The sequence below is a fragment of the Mixophyes fleayi genome, chromosome 9, assembly GCF_038048845.1.
Source record: "Mixophyes fleayi isolate aMixFle1 chromosome 9, aMixFle1.hap1, whole genome shotgun sequence".
Lineage (NCBI taxonomy): Eukaryota > Metazoa > Chordata > Amphibia > Anura > Limnodynastidae > Mixophyes > Mixophyes fleayi.
In genome coordinates, this window is record NC_134410.1 from 24419714 (window position 1) to 24440554 (window position 20841).

At 37.9% G+C, this 20841-nt stretch overlaps 1 protein-coding gene across 2 annotated transcripts in view; it reads left to right on the plus strand.

Moving 5' to 3' along the window:
- The first annotated feature begins 247 nt into the window (after positions 1-247).
- LOC142102239 (cytochrome P450 2C16-like) overlaps positions 248-20841 on the plus strand; it is a 32994-nt gene continuing 12400 nt past the window's right edge. Inside the window, exons 1-7 of one of the 2 annotated variants that reach the window (XM_075186974.1) lie at positions 248-443; positions 8807-8972; positions 11603-11752; positions 13994-14154; positions 14230-14406; positions 15074-15215; positions 18310-18497. In XM_075186974.1, coding sequence (XP_075043075.1) covers positions 261-443; positions 8807-8972; positions 11603-11752; positions 13994-14154; positions 14230-14406; positions 15074-15215; positions 18310-18497 — 1167 coding nt within the window. In that variant the 5' untranslated portion in view covers positions 248-260. Of the gene's footprint in view, positions 444-5518; positions 5771-8806; positions 8973-11602; positions 11753-13993; positions 14155-14229; positions 14407-15073; positions 15216-18309; positions 18498-20841 lie in introns of those variants that run through there. The other variant, XM_075186975.1, reaches the window with a different exon arrangement.

Below are 20841 nucleotides of genomic sequence, written 5' to 3' on the forward strand. Positions count from 1 at the left end.
CCCCTTAATTATTTTTAGTTACAGTACAATGAATGAAACTTGTGGCATTCATATTAAAATCATCACTGTACTCCAGTGATTAGATGTAAGCTTGCACTTGACAAATAACTGAGATGACCTTTTAGGGAGGTCAACATCTAGCTGGCTGCTGTGTAACTTGGTATCATGTGTGCCAAATTAAGCCCAATTGATTGATTCTCAGAATAAATAAGACTAGTTTGTATTCAATTAGCTTCAATGTAAGAGAGTGCAGCGTCAGTATGGAAATCTTCGGAGAAACCACTGTGTTATTTATAGCCAGCATGGTTTTCCTGCTTTTAATTATAATAGAAGTTAGGAAACAGAAGAGTAATGACAGACTGCCCCCAGGGCCGACCCCTCCGCCAATCCTGGGCAACATTCTGCAACTCAATGGCAAAGATGTTTTTAAATCACTCAATAAGGTAAGTTTGTCCAGTGCCAACTGATGTTAAACTGACTTGATTAAATTATGCAACTTGAGTAGTTTCAATGCCACTTTGAAAGACAATTGCATGGAGTTTGTATGTTCTCCCCATGTTTGTGAAGGTTTCCTCCAATCTCTCTGGTTTTCTTCCCACACTACAAAAACATACTAGTAGGTCAAGCAGTATTTAATTAAATTTTGATGATGATGATGAGAGCAGCTCAAGGCCAAGTGTTGGGAAATAGGCATTAACATCTCCCCTTTAGCATTGGTCATGGAGGAAGGAGCTGTGTAAATGGGCATAATATAAACTCTCAGAGATGGAGGACAGCAATATTGAGCAAGGTTACATTGAAGCAGCACCAGTAGCAGAACAATGAAAGGCCACCCAGAGCAAAAGCCATTCTAAGAGCAACTGGTGTCTTCTTATTTGACACCAGAAGTAGTAGCTGAGTCAACAGAGACTGTTCTTACTCTAGTCAGCCTATTGGACTGTGGTGTGAAAGTAAATGATTCAGCAGAAAGTCATTTGATGATACAAAGGCTTCCACAAGACAGAAGGGGTGTGACAGGAGCAATTTAATTAATAAAACAAATTAAACATTTTATAAATTGAAATGTTGTTGTTGAATATATAAAACAATATATTCTAATTATAATGATCTACAACTCAAACAATATGATAAGTGAATGCTTTAGATGTAAAATTAATGGCACAAACTGTTCACAGCTTAGATTGAGTACTACTGCCATCTACTGTCCAGGGTTATTATTGTTGTTTGTGAAATACAATGGAGTCAATTATTTTTATTGAGACTTGAGAATTGCAGATATTTTTTGGAACCTCTCAGTTGGACATAGAAGTATTGTGCCAAAGTCTCCTTGATTTGAAGATGTATTGAAAGTGACACTTTCAACGTAGAGGAGGCAGAAGAGTTGAATTGGTGTCCCCATGCTTATTCAAGACTGTTTGTATGCCATCCTTTATTGAGGCTAAGTGAAAATGTTTATATTATATAATTTTTCTATATTACATATTTGGTGTCTGTTGTCATTCTTTCTATACACTATTATTTCAGGACTGTGTTCTTAGTAAGCTGTAACATGTTGCTAGCATTATTACAATTTCAATGGACTCTAACTGTATTGTGTTGAAGTTACAATAATGATATTTTAGAATTCCTTACTTCATTGTAGAAAACAAGGATTTTTTCCTGAAAATGTATTGTTTCTTTCTTTAGCTGTCTTGTATTGCAATCTCAGAAATTATGTGATTCACTTTACTCTATTGTGGCACACAGTCATGTTTCAATATGTGTGTTTATGACGTAGAGGAGAATATGAAAGTATTGTTTGTAGTGGTAGTGAGTACAATGTTGTCTCTCCATAGGTTTAAATATTCAACAAATAGTCTGTTCTTTAAGAAAATAGTACAATTTGTTTAAAAAGCTTCCAAATAAATTACTAGCAAAAGAGGAGCTTGCAACATGAATTTATGCTTGGATAAAAGCTAGCCCATGGTGCACTACTGCACAAGACTTAATTATCAAATCGTGATACTATTATTTAATCTTAAATACAGAGCTTAGATTTGATCTGGTACAAATGCATGGAATAGAAAGTGGCATTTATTTTGCTAGAGAGATTAGCAGGAAATGGGAGATCACCTGTATTACCAGACTTTGATGATAACAATTAAAATAACACCAGTCATGCACAATCACTGTCATAACAAATGAGATAGAATGTAGACAAAATCTCAGTGCTTGAGAGTTAAGTGATTTAGCAGCAAAACACAGACAAAAACAAGGAGAAAGTTTACCATCATGGTTGTTACATGCCTAAAATGTTGAGCCAATTAGGTGATTTTGAACATAATGAACAAAATGGGGCATGCTACAATCTTATTGTTAGACAAAATATAAAAATTAAGAAAAAAAATAAACACTTTTGGTTTCTTATAAAACTATACTACAAAGTAAAATTAAATGGTCTACCAACTAATGAATTTTTGAGAAGTGGAAACAAATGAGACAGAAAATTAAGGGATAAGAGACCCCAGCAAAGAGAGTGGTACTAAGTGTGTAAGAGCGCTCTCCTGTATTTCCTCCAGCACCTGTCAGTCACTATGTAGCGCTCACCTGTATTCTCTCCAACACCAGTCAGCTGCTAGCTCTGGGTTGCGATTAGGAACATCATGTGACCCTGTGGTGGGGAATCCAAAATAAAGGGAGGATCTGACATAATACCTGTGTCAGATCAACAGGTTTTCCTCCTGACTACTCTTGTGTTCCTGGAGCTCTCTGTAGCTACTCGCTGTGGTGTTCTGCTTGGAGTCCTGTTTTAACTCCTCCGTGAGGTCTCCGCATCTGAACAGTGTACCGACTTGGCGTGTTAACAAACTATTCTACTACTCACTCCACTGCACCGCAGACATCTGAACTGTGTATCGACCTGGCTCGTTTAACCAAAGGCTCTCCTGCTCCCTACATTGTACCGTGGTTATCTGAACTGTGTATCAACCATCTTGACTACATAACTGTCCACCTGTCATCCACCTTGAGTACCTCCGGTCCGCATCCAGCACTCCGCCTGCTCCGTTCTGCTGGTCCTTACTTGCTCATCAGTGATTACCACCGCCCTCTCAAAGGTATCTACTTCTACTCCTTGTATCATCAGTTTCACCTATCTCCCTCGTGTCTAGGGGCAAAACCAACGACCGCGAACTGCAGTTCCCTAGCAGCTAAATCCATCCCACCTTGCGGTGGTTCTTGGCGAAAACCGGGGGCTGTTAGACTCCGCGCCTTGCTAGGTTCTTGCCAATCTAGACCGAGTGCATCCTGAATGTAACAAAGTGTTGCTGAGTGAGTGGTAAAGCCTACCGCACCTCCTATAATCTGGCCAAATCATATGGTCGAATATGAGAGATACCTGAACCTATTGTATGGGGAACAGGCATTCAAATTATATTCCTCCTATCAAAGTCTATATGTTTAACACTGGGGACCAGAATTCCTACATTCTTGTTTCTTTTTTCTGGATGTGGATACATCCACCATCAGCATGTCTCTGTTGCATTAGCTATTGAAACTAAAATAAGTATCTTTCATGGATATATGTCTATAGCAAATAGTGTTATGTGCAAAGTTGCCTCTATTCCGAAGAAGGTTCAAATTGCATGAGTCTTTCCTTTGAGTGCTTGGGAAATTTAAGGGCTCAGGCAAGTTTGATTACAGGGAACATGCTCGATATGCTGGGTTATTTTTTAGACAGGTTTCTCAAAGTACAGGCAGTACTGATTTTTGCAATATACTTTGCATCCCTAATATTTTTTGGGAAGTGTTTGGACAGACACTGCATTTGATGCTGGGTATATTAGCAAGGTTTCCTGCATTGACTAGCACAGTCAGTTTTGTGGGGACCTCCTTTTGTGTTGGTGTGTAAACAGGCTAATGTCCCCACAAGTATAGGAATACAATGACATACACGTGTGATCCCTACATCATGATTTGCCAACATATAAACTCGGGTCTTTGTATTGGTTACAATTAATCTGTTATATCTAAGGGCAACATAAATAAACAAATCTGCCTCTCCTAAAGGATTTTATGTTACCATATATAATGTGGGATATACCGAGCGCGGGCTTGTTTTTTCTCTGGTTTTGTTTCAAAATATTGCCTTATTGTCATAGCAGCTGTCCATCAAGCCTATTTAAGGCACATTTGGGTGTGGCTCACAATCCAGCCCTTGCTAGATGTAAACCCCTATACCTGGGAGGTGAGTGCATCTGATTTTATCTGAATTTTAATGATGTTTAAAGCATATAGGTCAGTGTAGGACCTGCATATAATGAGGTGCCCTTGACGTTGGGATGCAGGCTTAAAGTTTTGATCAAAATATGAACTAATACCTCATGTTTTCATTTTGCTAGACACACACAGACATGCAGTGTAAAGGATAAGCGCTGACAACTTTCTTTTTGTTTTGTATACATATATGGGCATTTATATTGCCACGCAGCTGGTACCACATACAATATGGGATATACTGAGCGTGGGCTTATTGCCAAGCAGATGGTACCATATATAAAGTGGCATATACCGAGCGCAGGCTTGTTTTTTCTCTGGTTTTGTTTCAAAATATTGCCTAATTGTCACAGCAGCTGTTCATCAAGCCTATTTAATGCACATTTGGGTGTTGGTCACAAGCCAACCCTTGCTAGATGTAAACCCCTATACCTGGGAGGTGAGTGCATCTGATTTTATCTGCATTTTAATGGTGTTTAAAGATTTTATATTCGTAACCTTTCAAGGAACAACAGATAAGCTTTACACTCCGCACCATGAAATATTTATGAGTCTTATTGAGCTTATTGCTGCATTTTACACTGCTAGGCAACAAAAAATGTTCTTTTGAAAAATTTTGCCCATCTCTTGTCAGAATTCTAGACCAGTCCTTGACCCACAGGGAATGTGTGATGGTAGGTAAATTAAAGTTGAAATTTAAGGGCAGAAGTAGACTTTAATTATCCAAATATTGAAGCCTGTGTGAGGTTATGACACATATTTTTTTCAAACTACAAAAAAAAAAAGAAAACTATTGAAGAGTATATAAGAGCATCATGAAACTGGTAGTAAAATAAAGAATAGCAGAAATAAGTTGGAAAACTGCAAATCCTTCTTGGTTGATAAGGAGGGTGCCTCATCTTGACAGTGTTAAAGATATGTATGCCGAAAACGTAAAAAAAAGTTATACATTAAAAAATTGGTACATCAACACTGACCTAGTTGTAAAAGAACAAACACATCCAGGCAGAAAGTGGTAAACTATAGATAAATACGTTTAATTTTTGCAGATGCAAACAGTTAAAATAAGTTTCCATAATCCTTTTTAGCCATTGGAGGATGAGCAAATAAATCATGCTTGTGCCAAACATCTGACAGTCATTGTAGCTCTGCAGCGATTGGATGTAAGCTCTCCCTGTGGCCAAAGAACTAAATTAACCGGTTAGGGAGGTAAAAATTTACTTGTTGTTGTGTATCCTGGTATCAAGTGTGCCAAATTCATCCTTAGTGAGTAATTATTTGCATAAATGAGACTTGTAAGCATTTTCTTTGCTTCAATGTAGTAGAACGCACAGTTAGAATGGAGATCTTCTTTGCAACTGCTGTGTTACTTGCAGCCTGCGTAGCCTTCCTGCTTATAATACAAGGTAAGAAAGAGAAGGGCAATGACAGGCTGCCCCCAGGGCCAACCCCACTGCCCATCCTGGGTAACATTCTGGAACTCAATGGCAAAGAAGTCTTTAAATCACTCAAAAAGGTAAGTTTTTCCTTTACCAGCTGATGGTGTCAATACTAAGCTTGGTTGATAAAAAAGATAGGAGTTTAGAAGCTTAAATTGCACTTTGAAAGACAATATGGCTTATTTCCTAGCATTACATGTAGGTAAAAAATGTACACTGACCCATAGCAGCAATTAGCTGTATCTGCCTAGTGCAAGTTAGAAAGAAAGTAATTGATTGCTTATTACTATTTAATGCAAATTTTGTACCCTAATGAGCCCTACTGAAGGATCACATCTATACATATCTACAAGATATATGTACAGAAAGAATAATGTGAGGAAAAAGGGATAATTAAAAGTGAAATATGTGTCACATAGAGTAAAATCTTAAGTCCATATCCATAGTATATGTTACTGAAATAACGAACACCCTTTATGTTAGTGACTCAGACATGCAAACATTAGATTACAGAATGCATTAGTGGTTTGAAATATATTCCATTCTGAGATCAAAAGCAAACATTCATGACATATCATCCTCTAACCAAAATGGAAAATGCAATTCAATAGCTCAATGCTTGGATTCTGGAAATATTAGACTGATAATAATACAGACCAAATTTAAGACTTAGATCCAGTTCTAAAATTATAAGTCCATTTAAAAGTTCAGACTGAAACATTGGACCTTAATCATAAAAGTGGGCAGCACAGTGGCTTAGTGGTTAGCAATTCTGCTTCAGCACTGGGCTCATGAGTTTGATTCCCAACTATGGCCTTATCTGTGTGGAGTTTGTATGTTCTTCCCATCTTTGGTGGGTTTCCTCCGGGTGCTCCGGGTTCCTCCCACACTCCAAAAACATACTGGTAGGTTAATTGGCTGCTATTAAATTGCCCTTAGTCTCTCTCGATCTGTGTGTGTGTGTATGTTAGGGGATTTGGATTGTAAGCTCCAATGGGGCAGGGACTGATGTGAATGAGTTCTCTGTACAGCTATGCAGAAATAAATGATGATGAAATGCAAGGAGAGTAACATCTTACTATATCTTCATTATTTTGTGCATAACACAAAATAATACCCAAATGACATCAGTGGCAGATCCTGAGGTTTTGTAGGGGACAATCCCGGCTATCTCCCCATCTAGCAGGTGCAGGCTGTCTGTAGCTGCACACTATATTCTTGTTCCTGTCAGCTTGTAGGCAGATAGAGCTCTTGCCCGGCCGCTCACAATCAAAGCATCTGGGCAGCATCCTCTGCCTGGTCTCTGATGACAGGGGCATGTATATATTATTGTGCCACACATACAAAAGCAGGCGGGGCACTAAATCACCCCCTCTTTGGGAAAAGGCTAGGTCCGCCCCTAAGGGACATTAATATATGTGTAACTTCTGTGACTGATATCTGAAAAAAGCTTTGCGCTTTTATATTTATGTCACTGTTAATCTAGGAAGCACTTACATTGGGCACTTCTGAGACACTTAGTGGTGGACAGTATGGCATTTGTCATGGGACTCAAAAATGGTTCCACAAGGGTTCCACAAGTAGATATCAGAGCACCAGCATCGGTAGTTATTCTATAGTTGGCTAGTCATACTGGTGAGAAGACATCACCATCCAATGCAGAAGAGTAAACTGCTATGTAAGCACGAATTTCAGGGACAGCTTTTGATTTTAATGCTGCAATAATTCATTCAAGACAAAGCAGAACAAACAGCATAATAGACATATAATTGCATGGGTGATTTAAATCATCTATTGTATATATTACTGTCAAGCTCATACATGTTATGTTATTATTGTGGTGTAATCAAGATTGGGCTCGGAGATGTGGTTAAAAGATCAGTCACTAATTATTATTATTATTATTATTATTATTATTATTATTATTATTATTAATGATTTGCAAGGCACCACACTGCTCTGCAGTGATGGATATTGGGGAAAACAGGACATAAATAAGACAGTCACATACAAATAGCCAAAGTAAATGCAGAAATGAAAATAAAGGGTAAGGCAGGTCACTGTTCATGAGAGTTAACATTCTAATTGGAAGAGAGCACAGCTGAAAAAAGAGGAATGACTGTTAAGGGAGCAGCCACAAGGCCTGCCTCAACGCTCCCCAGGCCTATCTGTAATGGATGGACTGGAGCTGTAGTTCCATCAATCCCATTGTTAATCATGCCATGTGTATGCCAAGACCTCTTCATTAGAGTGTATTTAACCTACTTTCTAGCAGATGCAAAAGATATTCCCCCTAATAGGAGCGTATATGTGTGTTTCTGAAGGTCTGCATGAGCACCAAATCTTTAAATGATCTCTGAAAACCCATCATTTTATTAGAGCTTACTCTACTCCCACCTATATTATCCAGGGGCGGGCAGGCCATCTGGCAATTCTGGCAAATGCCAGAAGGGCCAATGGCTATATGGGCTAGTGTGGACTGGCATTACATAATTCCGGGACCTGAGAGCTAATGGGGACGGCCCTGAAATTTACAGGCTTCCTGTTGGCTGGCTCTTCCCCAGGAAACAGCCACCTTATTACATGTGCCACGGCCACGTAGATCAGGGCTGTTCCATCCCATCCCTCCCCTCTTCCTTATCTTCACCTCCTTCTTCCCTCGTCTTTTTATTAGAGCTTACTCTACTCCTTCCTATATTACCTATACTAATGCATCCTTACAATTGTCCTAATCTTTACATTCTAATTGGAAGAGGGCACGGCTGAAAAAAAAAGAATGAGTGTGACTCCGAGTGGAGATTGGGATAATTGTGAGGATGCATTAATGAAGATAATATCAGGGCCGGACTGGGAATAAAAATCAGCCCTGCTCCGTTAAAGCAATGTAAAATTTTCATTCACTTGATATTTTCACACATTGGACACCACTTTCAAGTTATTTGGTACAAGTCAGATGGAATATGCATGATATTATCTTTCACTGACTATATAGATTCAGTCTTCAGAACACTGACAATAATATACAATTTATTATATCTGTGTTTAACTGGTTGTCTTATTTACAATTAGATTAATTTAATTTCAGTGACTTGTATTGGTTGTCTCCCATGCAGCTCGGTGAAAAGTATGGTCCAGTATACACCATCTACATGGGCATGAAACCGGTTGTGGTGCTCTGCAGCTGTGATGCAGTAAAGGAGGCTCTTATTGACTATGGAGAGGAGTTTGGTGCCAGAGGTGAAATGCCTCTGCTGGACAGGATTTGTTCTGGAAATCATGGTAAAGAAACAACTTTTTAGCTCTGTCACAAAATAAATATGAATTTAAGATGTTTATTACATGTGTCAGAATAAATAAGAAAATATGAATCAATATAAGAAAGGGAGCATGATGCAAAACATAATGCAATGGAATGTACAAAATATAAATTAAAATAACAGCTACGTGCTGGAAAATAAAAAATGAAAAGTAAGTCCAAAATAATTGCACATAAGAAATAGAGAGAACCAGCCAGAACTCACTAGAACTCAAATGTAGAAGTCCAAGACAGGCAAGGAAGAAAACCAGAGAAAGCACCAGTAATACAGGAACAAGCCAGGACCATGACAAAAACAAGATGATGCACACTCAAGGCAGACGAGACAAATTTATCTGGCAAGGAGTGTTAGGCTTACCCATGTTATATAAATTCCTTGTTTCAGAGATGTTGAAAATACTAATGGCCAGCTGTAATGCACAGCATCATAACTGTGGTAAGAAGGAACACAGGCTCCTAGACGAGGGCTGTTCATCTAATGGCCTATTCTTCAAATGTTGACCTTGACAATTGTGTTTCAAATTCAAATTCAGCTATGGTTTAATAGAATCTGGTATCCAAGCAATAGATGATAAATAGCTAGTCAACACTGAGCTGGGAGATTTATAAACTAGTGGTTATATTTATTTGCATCTGATTGTCTCCATGAAAATGTTCATATCTCGGCATAGGAAATTAGTAATACACAATAGTGTCAGCGCCAGCTATTGTCAGACAATTATAGGCATATTAGTAGCCCACACTCTGCCAAAATAGAAAATAAAATGATTTCACATTTAATAGCAATTATTGTATATTTATTTATTTTTATTTTTATATTATATGAGTACTGTGTGTTTAAAAAATGCATTAAAAATAATCCTTATAATAATTGATGCATGTGCCATTGGGCATGTGCCCAAAATGTGCCCAGTTATTGGAGGTGATTTGAATTAATAACAAGGCAGGGGAGAGCTATTCCAAGGGTTTGCTTAGGATTTAGTAAGTGCAAAGGAGGCATGAATAATGATATTGTCAGTGCAATAGAGGCTCGCTATTTGTTCAACAAAGTGATCTGAGAATTGGACCATTGCAAGGTAGAAGGCAGGCAATGGAATCAATGCAAGAACCACTAACGTATCACCAGAGCCAGAATATAGCAGCCCCCTCCTTTACTTTACACATTATAGTACCCCTCCTCTGCTTTAATTCACACATTTTAGCAGCCCCCTCCCTTCATTCACACTTGATAGCAGCCCCCCCCTTTCCTTCATACATTATGGCATCCCCATTTCCTTCACACAATATAGCAGCCCCCCTGTCCTTCACCCATTATAGCAGTACCCCCTTTCCCTCACACATTATAGCAGCCCCTCTGTCCTTCACACATTATAACAGCCCCTATTTTCCCTCACACATTATAGCGGCCGCCTTGTCCTTCACACATTATAGCAAACCTCTTTACCTCACATATTTTGTTAGCCTCCTCTTTCATTCACACATTAGAGCAGTGCCCCCCTTCTCTTCACACATTATAGCAGCCCCCCTGTCTTTCACACATAGTGGAAGCCCCCCTATCCCTCACACTTGCTTTGTTACTACAGCACTGTGTTGAAGACTCTTCTCTTTGCGTCACACTGTGCATGCAAGGGACTGCACCTGTAACGTGGTGCACATCCCATGTGACCTCTGCCAGTACAGGGACTGGAGGAGGCCACTTTAAGAGGAGGATGAAGGAAGGGTCGGATCAACAGATCCACCCGTGTACGCACTCACAACTGTCTGCCCAACACTTCTGCCGATAGTTCTTTCAACATTACATATTGCAGCAGTGTAGGCAGATGTCTTTAGAGTGTGTATGGATTGATCTGAGGGTAAATTTTGCAGTTGTGCAAGCATAAATCAGCATGCTGATTGGGACTTTCAATTGTTGATGAAATCGTTAGAGACATTGCAGTATGATTGCATAGGTGTGTACCCAGCTTTACTGTTCTAGGCTCTCTGTAGATCACTGTATTGTTTCCACCACAAATTGACACAAGTTGATACATTTTACAGAGTATATCACAATTAACCAGTATTGGATCAAAAACTTGATGTATCAATGACGGCTCCAAACCTGGATTTATTCTGACCCTTACTTCCTGAATACAGTATTTGCTAATAGCCAATGTCCCTTAACTGCACTGCAATATTACTGTGTGGCTTAAGGGGAAACTATAATGAAATAAAAAATAAACTTATAATAGATTTATTGCAGCAAAATAATAATTTTTTTATTTAGTCATAATTCAATCACAAAAATGGAGACAAATTTTTTCTTTGCACTTTCAGTAATGAACAAATACAAATATATATATATATATATATATATATATATATATATATATATATATATATATATATATTTTATAATTTTTCTTTTTTTATCATCATCAACCCCCCAAGAATTCTCTATATTATTCACAGCCTCCGATAAAGCAATGTTACATTTTCAAGACCAAACACTTTGTTTTCACACATTGGACACCACTTTCAAGTTATTTGGTACGAGTCAGATGGAATGTGCATGATGTTATCTTTCACTGTCTATATTCTATTATATTATATTCAGGGCTGTCCACTAGTAATGGTGAGCGCTGGAAACAGTTACGACGTTTCGCAATGATAACCTTAAAAAATTTTGGGATTGGTAAAAGAAGCATTGAAGAAAGAATCCAGGAAGAGGCCCATTTTCTAACTGAAGAATTCAGGAAATGCAATGGTGAGACCTTTATGTAAATCATACTACTGAAGCATTATTGTAGTCTTCAAACAATATATTGCTGTGGACATGGACATTGCTCTCACCGTGATAGCACTACTTCCAATAAGAGCACACACTTCACTCATAGGAGATCATTTATGAACTGCAAAACATCCATTGTACAGTGTAAAAGCATGACTAGATTTCTGCCATGGTGCATAGCAAGATGGGGTGTTTCTTGAGGGGCAGAAGAATGCAGAGGCAATGGGGAACATTTGGGGCATTCATTGCATAGCTGGAGTTAGTAGAACCGGTGTTTTAGTTTTGCAGAGCAATGCGAAAATGAGATTGTATTTTGTAGAACAAGTTAATTGAAGTGAAATAAAGGGGAGAAGAGGGTACATTTTTAGGAGTTTTCATTGCTGCACAGAGAGCTGCACAACCATTTGCACTTCCCAAACAAAAATTACCTTTGCACTAGCCGTGTGTATTCAGGTATCATCTTAAACTTTTATTTATAACTCTATTGCTCCTACATGTGGCACTTTGCACTTGAGTATAACACATCTTCAAGCACACAAACGTGCCACTTGTAGAGAAGGAATCCCGTTGTCCCCTCAGTTTCTTGATTTCTTTAAGTTAAAAATTATGCTAAGCCAAGTAGGATTTTAGAAAGAAAAGTAAAAACATTTTATTTAATTTAAGGAGGAGGGACATTCAATATGATGTCTACAGGTTTGCACAGTGCGCTCTTCAGATTTTTAAACCTCTTTGAAGACCCAAATGACACATTTCTAGGAATAAAGCCAATCCAATGCAGATTACATAGCATTAATGGTGGCATTTAAATTGTTCAAATTACAAGGAACTGAAATTTAACTATTTAAAGATACGGTGCTGATTCAGAGTTGGTCACAAAAAAAGAGTAAATTACAATAAAAAAAAATGCACGCAAAAGTAATGAATTTCCACCATATGCCGAGCCGTACACATCTCGAGATGTGTCCAGCTCCACATCATCATATGCGCCTGCTCTACACCTTAATATAATCAGAATGTATGTGTATTTCTGGAAGATTAAGACAAATAATGCATTTGACCAGATGACTTTCACCCATGTGTGCTTAAGGAACTAGGTTCAGTAATACATGGGTCAGTGCCACGTAATTGGTGGAAAGCAGATGTAAGTGTCCTGGACTTGTTGTGGGTTTGGAATTTTCTTGGATTCTGACAGATGTAATTCTCAAATATATTGTAGAAAAAAATTTGCTAACACAACATCAGCACAGTTTCATATAGGACCGGTCATGCCTAACATATATGATTAGCTTTTATGAGGATATACAGTAGTGGCCAAAAATATTGACACCTTTAATTTGTTTCTAGAGATCAGCGATTCGGATTCAGAGATATCCAACACACACATAAAACACAATTTATAAATAGATTATAGCGAACAAAATAATCTGTTATTAAATGTGCACTTTCAATAAATACAGGGTTATAAGGTGCCCTTTAGACGAAAACATACATGAATCAATCTATGGTTCCTAAACATAATAATAAATCTATGGCTCCAAAAGATTTGATTCAAAAATAAGAACCCTATTATGTGTAACAGAAAAAAAGGAGTTCTGGAACTCACCACCTAGTATTTGTTTTTACATATATATATATATATATATATATATATATATATATATATATATATATATATATATATATATATATATATATATAGCTATTGGAGAGTAAACCATAAAAAAAGTAGTAACTTTGCACCTGGGCAAAAACATTTTGTATTGGAGGGACAGGTAAATTTAAAATGTGGGGACAGATTTATATTTGGGGTAAGGTATGTCCTAGATCAACTTTAAATTTCATTGTCAAAATAAAGCTATGAAGTATTGGTGTGCTAGATGAAAAAATAGTCAGATTTTTCCTTACATGCAAAATAATACACTAATTTGCACCGCTTGCATTGTAACATGGTTTGTCCCGAAGAATATTTACTCCTTTTTTTGCCTTACTTTCCTTAATGACTCAGGCCCTATATGGTTAAAAATCTCAAGTCTATTAAGTTCATCAAGTCCAATAGGGTAGGGAGTCATGTGAGTGAGTTCTCTGTACAGCGCTGCGGAATTAGTGGCTCTATGTAAATAGCTAAAGATGATGATGATATATAGTCCTACTCATACACTTTTTTGTTTTCTAAAATACAGATGATGATAATCAATACTATATCTTCTCTAATGACAGGCCAACCACTGGATCCAACATTCTATTTTAGCAAAGCTGTTGCAAATGTCATCTGCACAGTGGTATTTGGAGACAGATTTGAGTATGAAGACAAATCTTTCCTCCACCTTCTAAGTCTCTTAAATGAAGTCTATAAAGGTTTTAGCTCTGTTTGGGGACAGGTAAGGAAATAATTTAGACTCAAAAAAAACACATTGCCCATATGACATGACATTATTGCACATATGTCTGCTTAGATGTACAACCTCTTCCCAAAAGTTGTTGGAAAGTTGCCGGGACCTCACCAGAAACTTTTCAAATGCTGTGATGCCATTCAAGAGATTATTAAAGAAAGGGTGAAAACGCACAAGGAGACGGTGGATCCCAGTTCTCCTCGAGACTTCATTGACTGCTTCCTCATTAAGATAGAGGAGGTAAGTTCTAAGGTTTCCAACCCTTAAAAATATATTTCTGAAAATCTTGTAAAAAAAACTTTCTTAAAGAAAGTTAATGAAAGTGAAATTTGTAATATAAAAATGATGTAGGTACTGCAAATATGGAATTTTCATACTTATTCAGAGCCAAACCATTGGTGTGCTCAGCGCTATGTAATATGTAGAACTGTCAGTGTGTAACAAATTTTTTTGCGACCTCTATTTTGTTGATGGCCAAAAAATTTGACTGTTATGTTTGCCGACGGTTGACAACCATAGTTAGCGAAATGTGTGTCACATAGAAATTAGGAGATAGGAAACATTTTTACTGAAGATATTCTTTCCTATTCAACATTTTTGCACTCACTTTTTTCATGAAAATATTCTAAGTTTAAACTTGTGTTCCTTATGTCTCACCCTAATGAAATTAAATATCAATAAAAATATTAGTGGAGACTGAGAGATCAAAGTGATAGCACGATTACCTGTAAGATAAGTAGTTAAGCGGGTGATGTTTTTGTGTGACATGCATGAAGTTAGCAATAAATCAGTGGGATTTTACAACCCATGGAGCTAGCATGCCTTAGGAGCTGATTTGCTGTAAAATTAAATAGCAGTACATTTCTGCTGAAGCCAAAAAGTATACTCTTGTTTCCCATTTCCACAGGAAAAACACATACCTCAGAGCGAGTTTCACATGGAGGCAATTGTCAATACTGTGTTCGATTTGTTTGCTGCTGGTACAGAAACTGGTAGCACGACACTACGTTATGGACTGATGATTCTCCTCAAATATCCAGATGTTCAAGGTTAGTACTGTGATGGAAAAACTAATAAGAATGTGTATAACATTAGGCACAGTGACATCAGGTCTGGATGTGTGAAAGGCCAGAGGTTCTAGAGCAATAGGGTTATAGAGTTTTAGGGGTGGGACACTGGTCAATTCGGAGATTATTTGCTTTTATGTATTTTATAAATTTTTTGATTAGTATAGGAATAACTTCTTAATTACATCTTATAAGCATTACCCATATGCTTCATTAGGGTAAAATCATTACCATACACAGTGATCTTTTTTCATACCACCCTATCTTATAACGCTATACCTCTTGTCAACAAGTACTTTTTTTTCCGACAAAAGTAGAGTAAAATTGTTTAATTTAACTATAAGTCACCCTCTTTTTATCAACAAATAATAACTCAAGAGTTCAGGTGCTAGCAATTAATATCCACCTGGAGAGAATTCTTCCATAATGCAAAATACAAATGACATTAGCGGCTTGTCCCAAAAGGGAATATAAGTCTCAATCGTCCACTAAAAATCAATTAATTCTTTACAAATTGTAGGCCATGATAAAACAAACCAGATATGGCAGAAATAAAATGCTAAAAGGTATTGGTACTAAAATACACTCATAGTAATATATAAAATCATACGGAATAAAGAAGTCTCCAATATGATTATTTACAAACGTGCTACAAAAGGCCTGCAATGTCGTACATGAAATTTACAGTAGTAATCTATAAACAGACAGCAAAGATCCATTACACATTACATAATGCATAAAGAACTATATAATACAATGATCAGACATCTACTATTTAACAAATTATACACAGATACCTTGGTAATGCAGATCAAAGTTATTTACGGGGCAGTGAGGGAGAGTGATGGTAATGTCCAACGTGAAGTAGGCCTGGGCTCAAGAAAACAGGGCTGGAGAAGCAGGCCTAGATGTACAGAGGGGGATGCAATAGTAGAAGTTGAACACTAGGAAAGAGGGCCCAGCTAAAGACACAAATAGGATGGCACCGAGTGGAGAAGTGGAGGAGATAGCCAAGGGAAAGGAGTTAGGAGGAGACTGATATACTTCAATAAAGAAATTCGTTTTAAGGGCACGCTTCATGAACAATATAAATATTATATCTTCAAGGTAATACAACTGCTGAGATAGTGAAAGAGCATATACAGTACAATATGCTTCATAAAACCTTTGAACAAATTGTATCTGTATCTTTCTTCTGTCTTTGTTTACGCTAAACCAACATCATGCCTTTATTTCTACTTTCTAAAGGTTAAGAAAGAGCCTAACAACTTTGAGTTTGCATATATTCACTAATACTTAGGTGACTAAAAAAACTATTATCAGGGTTAATGCAATGTTTCTCAGAACTAGGCAAATCTTGAGCCTACTGCACCCCCCAATACTGACTTCCTGGCCCCTCACATACTTGACATTTGTAAAAAAAAAATATAACTCTTAACGCCTCCTGGCTGGTTGTCAAGGCTGCAGTCCAGATGCATTGAAGTCCAGAGGTACTGATGTCTGATGCAGAATGCTGTCCAGGCTTCACTGCTGCCAGAAGCAAACATATCGAGAGGAGTCTCCAAATGTTCAGTTTCAGGACAAAGGAAAACAAAGTCTTATATACAGACATGTTCCCTGTTGCCCACCAGCTTTTCTCACACATGCCCCCTGCCCACCAGTTATTCTGTCACATGCCACCCATACCCATCGGCTCTTGTTACACATGCCACTTCCATTCTACCAGATTTTCTCACATGACCCCCTGCCCACTAGCTTTTCATTCATATGCACACCTGCCCTAGCCAGCTTTTTTAACACATGTCCCACTGCCTATCAGTTTCTGTAGCCCTCTCTCCCCACATTTTCTGAAGCCCCCACTCCCCCCATTTTCTCCAGTCGCCTCTGTCCACATATTCTGAAGCCCCATCTCCCCCCATATGCACCAGTCTCTTTTCTCATTGTTTGCAGTAGCCTACTCTATCCATTTTCTCCAGCCCTCTCCCTCCATTTTAAGTTTTTTTTATTTGCTCCTTGTCCACATCTTCTTTCTTGCTTCGCATTTTCTTCCTGGAGCCTATCGGCTCTACTCCACCATGTGGCTGTGAAGTCTGAGAGGTTTCACAGTGTAGAAGAGATACAGCAGCAACAGAAGGATCGGACAGCTAGATCAAAGATAACACATAAGTAGTAATGAAAGATGGTTGGGAACTCACAGACACAGATTTGGGGGAGGGGGAAACCATGTGGATAGAGTGAGGACAAGTGTTTAGAAAGAATAAAAAAATCAAGCTTTCAAATTCCATTCACTTATATGTTCCATAGTGCCAATTCTAAATTTCCACTTGGACTACTCTATATACCCTAATCACTTAATACCCTATACCTTATAATATGATCAAAATCTATTTTTGAGTGAACTGACAAAGGAAAAATTGCCTAATTTTAATTGAAGAAAGTATATAAATACATAATACATAAATAATAATAATAAAAAATAATACAATACCAAATAATAATCATTTTACATTTCCTTTTTTGCCTCCATAGTTTTTTACCTCCCCATTACACTCCCTCAGTTTTTGCTTCTGGATGGAGCACCCTAGTTCCTCATTTTTTTAAAAACATTTTAAGAATTATATAGCATTTACTTATTGTTTTTCCCTCCTTGATGGTCAGCACAGCAGTCAGCAGTAGATGCAGGGGGGCTAAAACTGTGTCTCAGGTCTCACTCACCATTCGTTCAGCAATGGCTGCTCCTCACTTTCATCTCAGTGGGGGGGGTAGAGCAAAGCAAAACATGTTGGAAGGGGAGAGGGTGCGTTTGGCCCTGCAGATAACTTTATACACACTGTCTGTCACTGACATTACCGACAGACAGTGTGACTAGGTGCTGATTTCTATCTATACTGTGGGCGGAGACATCGCTGACAGTCACTGCCAGCATATTGAAAGAGTCAGCGGCCCCCACACATCAGCCGCCGGCCATAGCAATGAAGAAAGTCTATTAGAGACTGACTATTGTAGAATTGATTAACAAATGAAAAGTGAAACCTGTCTAAGACTGTTATATTTCCCTTGCTTTTCATTTATGCAGAACGCATTCATAAAGAGATTGACCACGTCATTGGCAAAAACCGAGCCCCATGTCTTGACGATCGCTCTAGTATGCCGTACATGGAAGCTGTTATCCATGAAATTCAAAGATTCATTGACCTTATCCCTATGGCACTTCCACACAAAGTAATTCAAGATCTGAACTTTAGAGGTTTTGTCATCCCAAAGGTGAGGCCACATGTATCCATTTATATCATGTGTTACATATTTTAGGCATATTGTACGTGGTCTTGGCAAGGAAATTAAACTATTGGTCTTTGGCATCCATAGACCTCATCCTAGTAGGAATTCCACACAAAATTGGTCTGCACTTTTAGAAATGCTTTCCTTCCAAAGGTATCCATTGATACCATGTGTTACCTATTTAGACTAGTGTTGCTTTGAATACACTTTGTAATTTTCAATCTAAGATTTTTTGCTGCTGGGTATTTAATGATTTTCTTGAGGTACGATAACTGCCACATATCTAGTGGACAAAATGGTCTTGGCAAGGAAATTAAACTAGTATTAGTATTTGGCATATTAAATTGTTAGAAACCTCAACTTAGACTACAACACAAAGAAGAGTATATAAGAGTACCTTCAACTGTAAAGCAATATTAAGTAAACTAGTGTATAACTTTTCACCAAATTATCTTTTTGACCACTGTGGCGATTTTATATTGCACCTAATTTTTCCCTTAAATATTCATGTATGACAATGTGTATATCTTATGTAACCTTATAATTTAATGTCAAAGTAGGCTTTGCTGACTGACATAAATGACCTGTGCAATTGACAAGAGTCTTTTGAAAGTAACCAGGCCCAGGGACAAATAGCATCTCTGGGGATTTACAGCGTATGTGTTAAACACCTGGCCAGCCAAGCAGAATAAGCAGAGGTGAGAAGTCCTCCCCTTTGAAATTCCAGAACTATCTCAGAACATCGATAACTTATTGCAAAACTCCCAGTATCATTATGGGATTCAACCTGCCCTGACATTGAGTGAGTTAATTTCCAAAGGTGAGGGTGGGAGCAGTAAAAATCCATTGCCTGACCCAGTAATATTGTTCATTTCTACGGGGAGACCTGTCAAGGATGAAATGGCCCCTGCTCCCAGAGTGTACTCCTCTCAAGTCTTAAACTAGTAAGGTAGTGACTCTGGTATTATTTCCTATTTTATTTCTGAAACTTATTTGTGCAACATATTTGTAAAGGGAAACATTTTTTGGATTAAATACACTTAATCTAGCATGTTCACCGTGAAACTTTGTGAACTTACAAAGCCAAGTGAGGCTCAAGCTACATGTGTATGTGATTTTAAGTTTGAAATATTAATAAGTGGTTTGGTGAATGCAAGGACTCAATATTAAATGGCAGAAAAGATGTATTCATTGGTAGGTGACCAAGGTTACTCCAGTCACGGCCAGCTTTTTCAGATTGCTGTATCTGAGACAGGCTGGGCATCCGTGATAACTACGTATAGATTGTAACAAGATCACAGTTCGCAACTGTACCTCATTGTTTTTGCCCCTAGAAGGTACCTATTATTCTCCAATATTAAAGAGCTGCACAATACAATTCTTTTCTCATTAAAAGTTGATTTTTTTGTGTTTTACAATCTGTTTTATTTCCTAGGGTTTATAAGTGAACATTTATTGATAATGAGCATTTTAAAGTACTGAAAATAATTTTATAATCACATTGAGAAACCATGACTTAATGGGGAATGTAGTGCTTCAAGGTCTGCCAAGACAGAATCACCACATGCAGCTTGCTTACATTCACTGGTTCAGATCAAATTGTACCTGAAAAATATTTTAAATGTTGACAACTTTGCAAAATTACATTGGTTTTACCCAGAGTTATATGATTTGTCAGAATGTCTGTTTCACCTAATTACAATTTACATTACAAGATATGTTTTCTTGTCTGGTGGGTAATTTCTGCCAGCACTGTCCAGAAATCCCAACTCCCATCAACGCTGGGAGCGGGAGGAATTTTCTTTTCTTGGGAGCTTAGGGCTGGGTTGGGACATCATAGCCCAGTGCCACACTCCTATTCCATTACAAACATATAGAAGCAGCAGCTCACAGGTTAGAAGCTGTCAGCTGCTGCCCCTCCCTGTTAGTGGCTGGCACTCAGTGTTAGGGTGCCACTATGCCAATCAAGGCACTGCATGAGTGATATTATGTCACTCACTCAGTGTTTTAGGTGCCCCTTAAACATGGTGTCTAGGCAAACGTCTACGTTCGACTCTTGGTAGCGCCAGCCCTAACTATAATGATAAATTGTTGTACATTGCATGTCTAAAAAATAGAATCTGACTGGTTAGTATTGCAGCAGGCTTTCATACATATCACCTGTATCTCTATGCGTTTACCCAAAGATTGTAAAATTGAGCGTATAGATGCCAAGATTATTTCCTATAAAAATTATGTATAAATGTATTATCATTGACTTCTGAACTACTCAGGCCAGATGGTCTGCGTACACGCAATAGAGTTAATAAGCGTAACTCTATTTCATTAT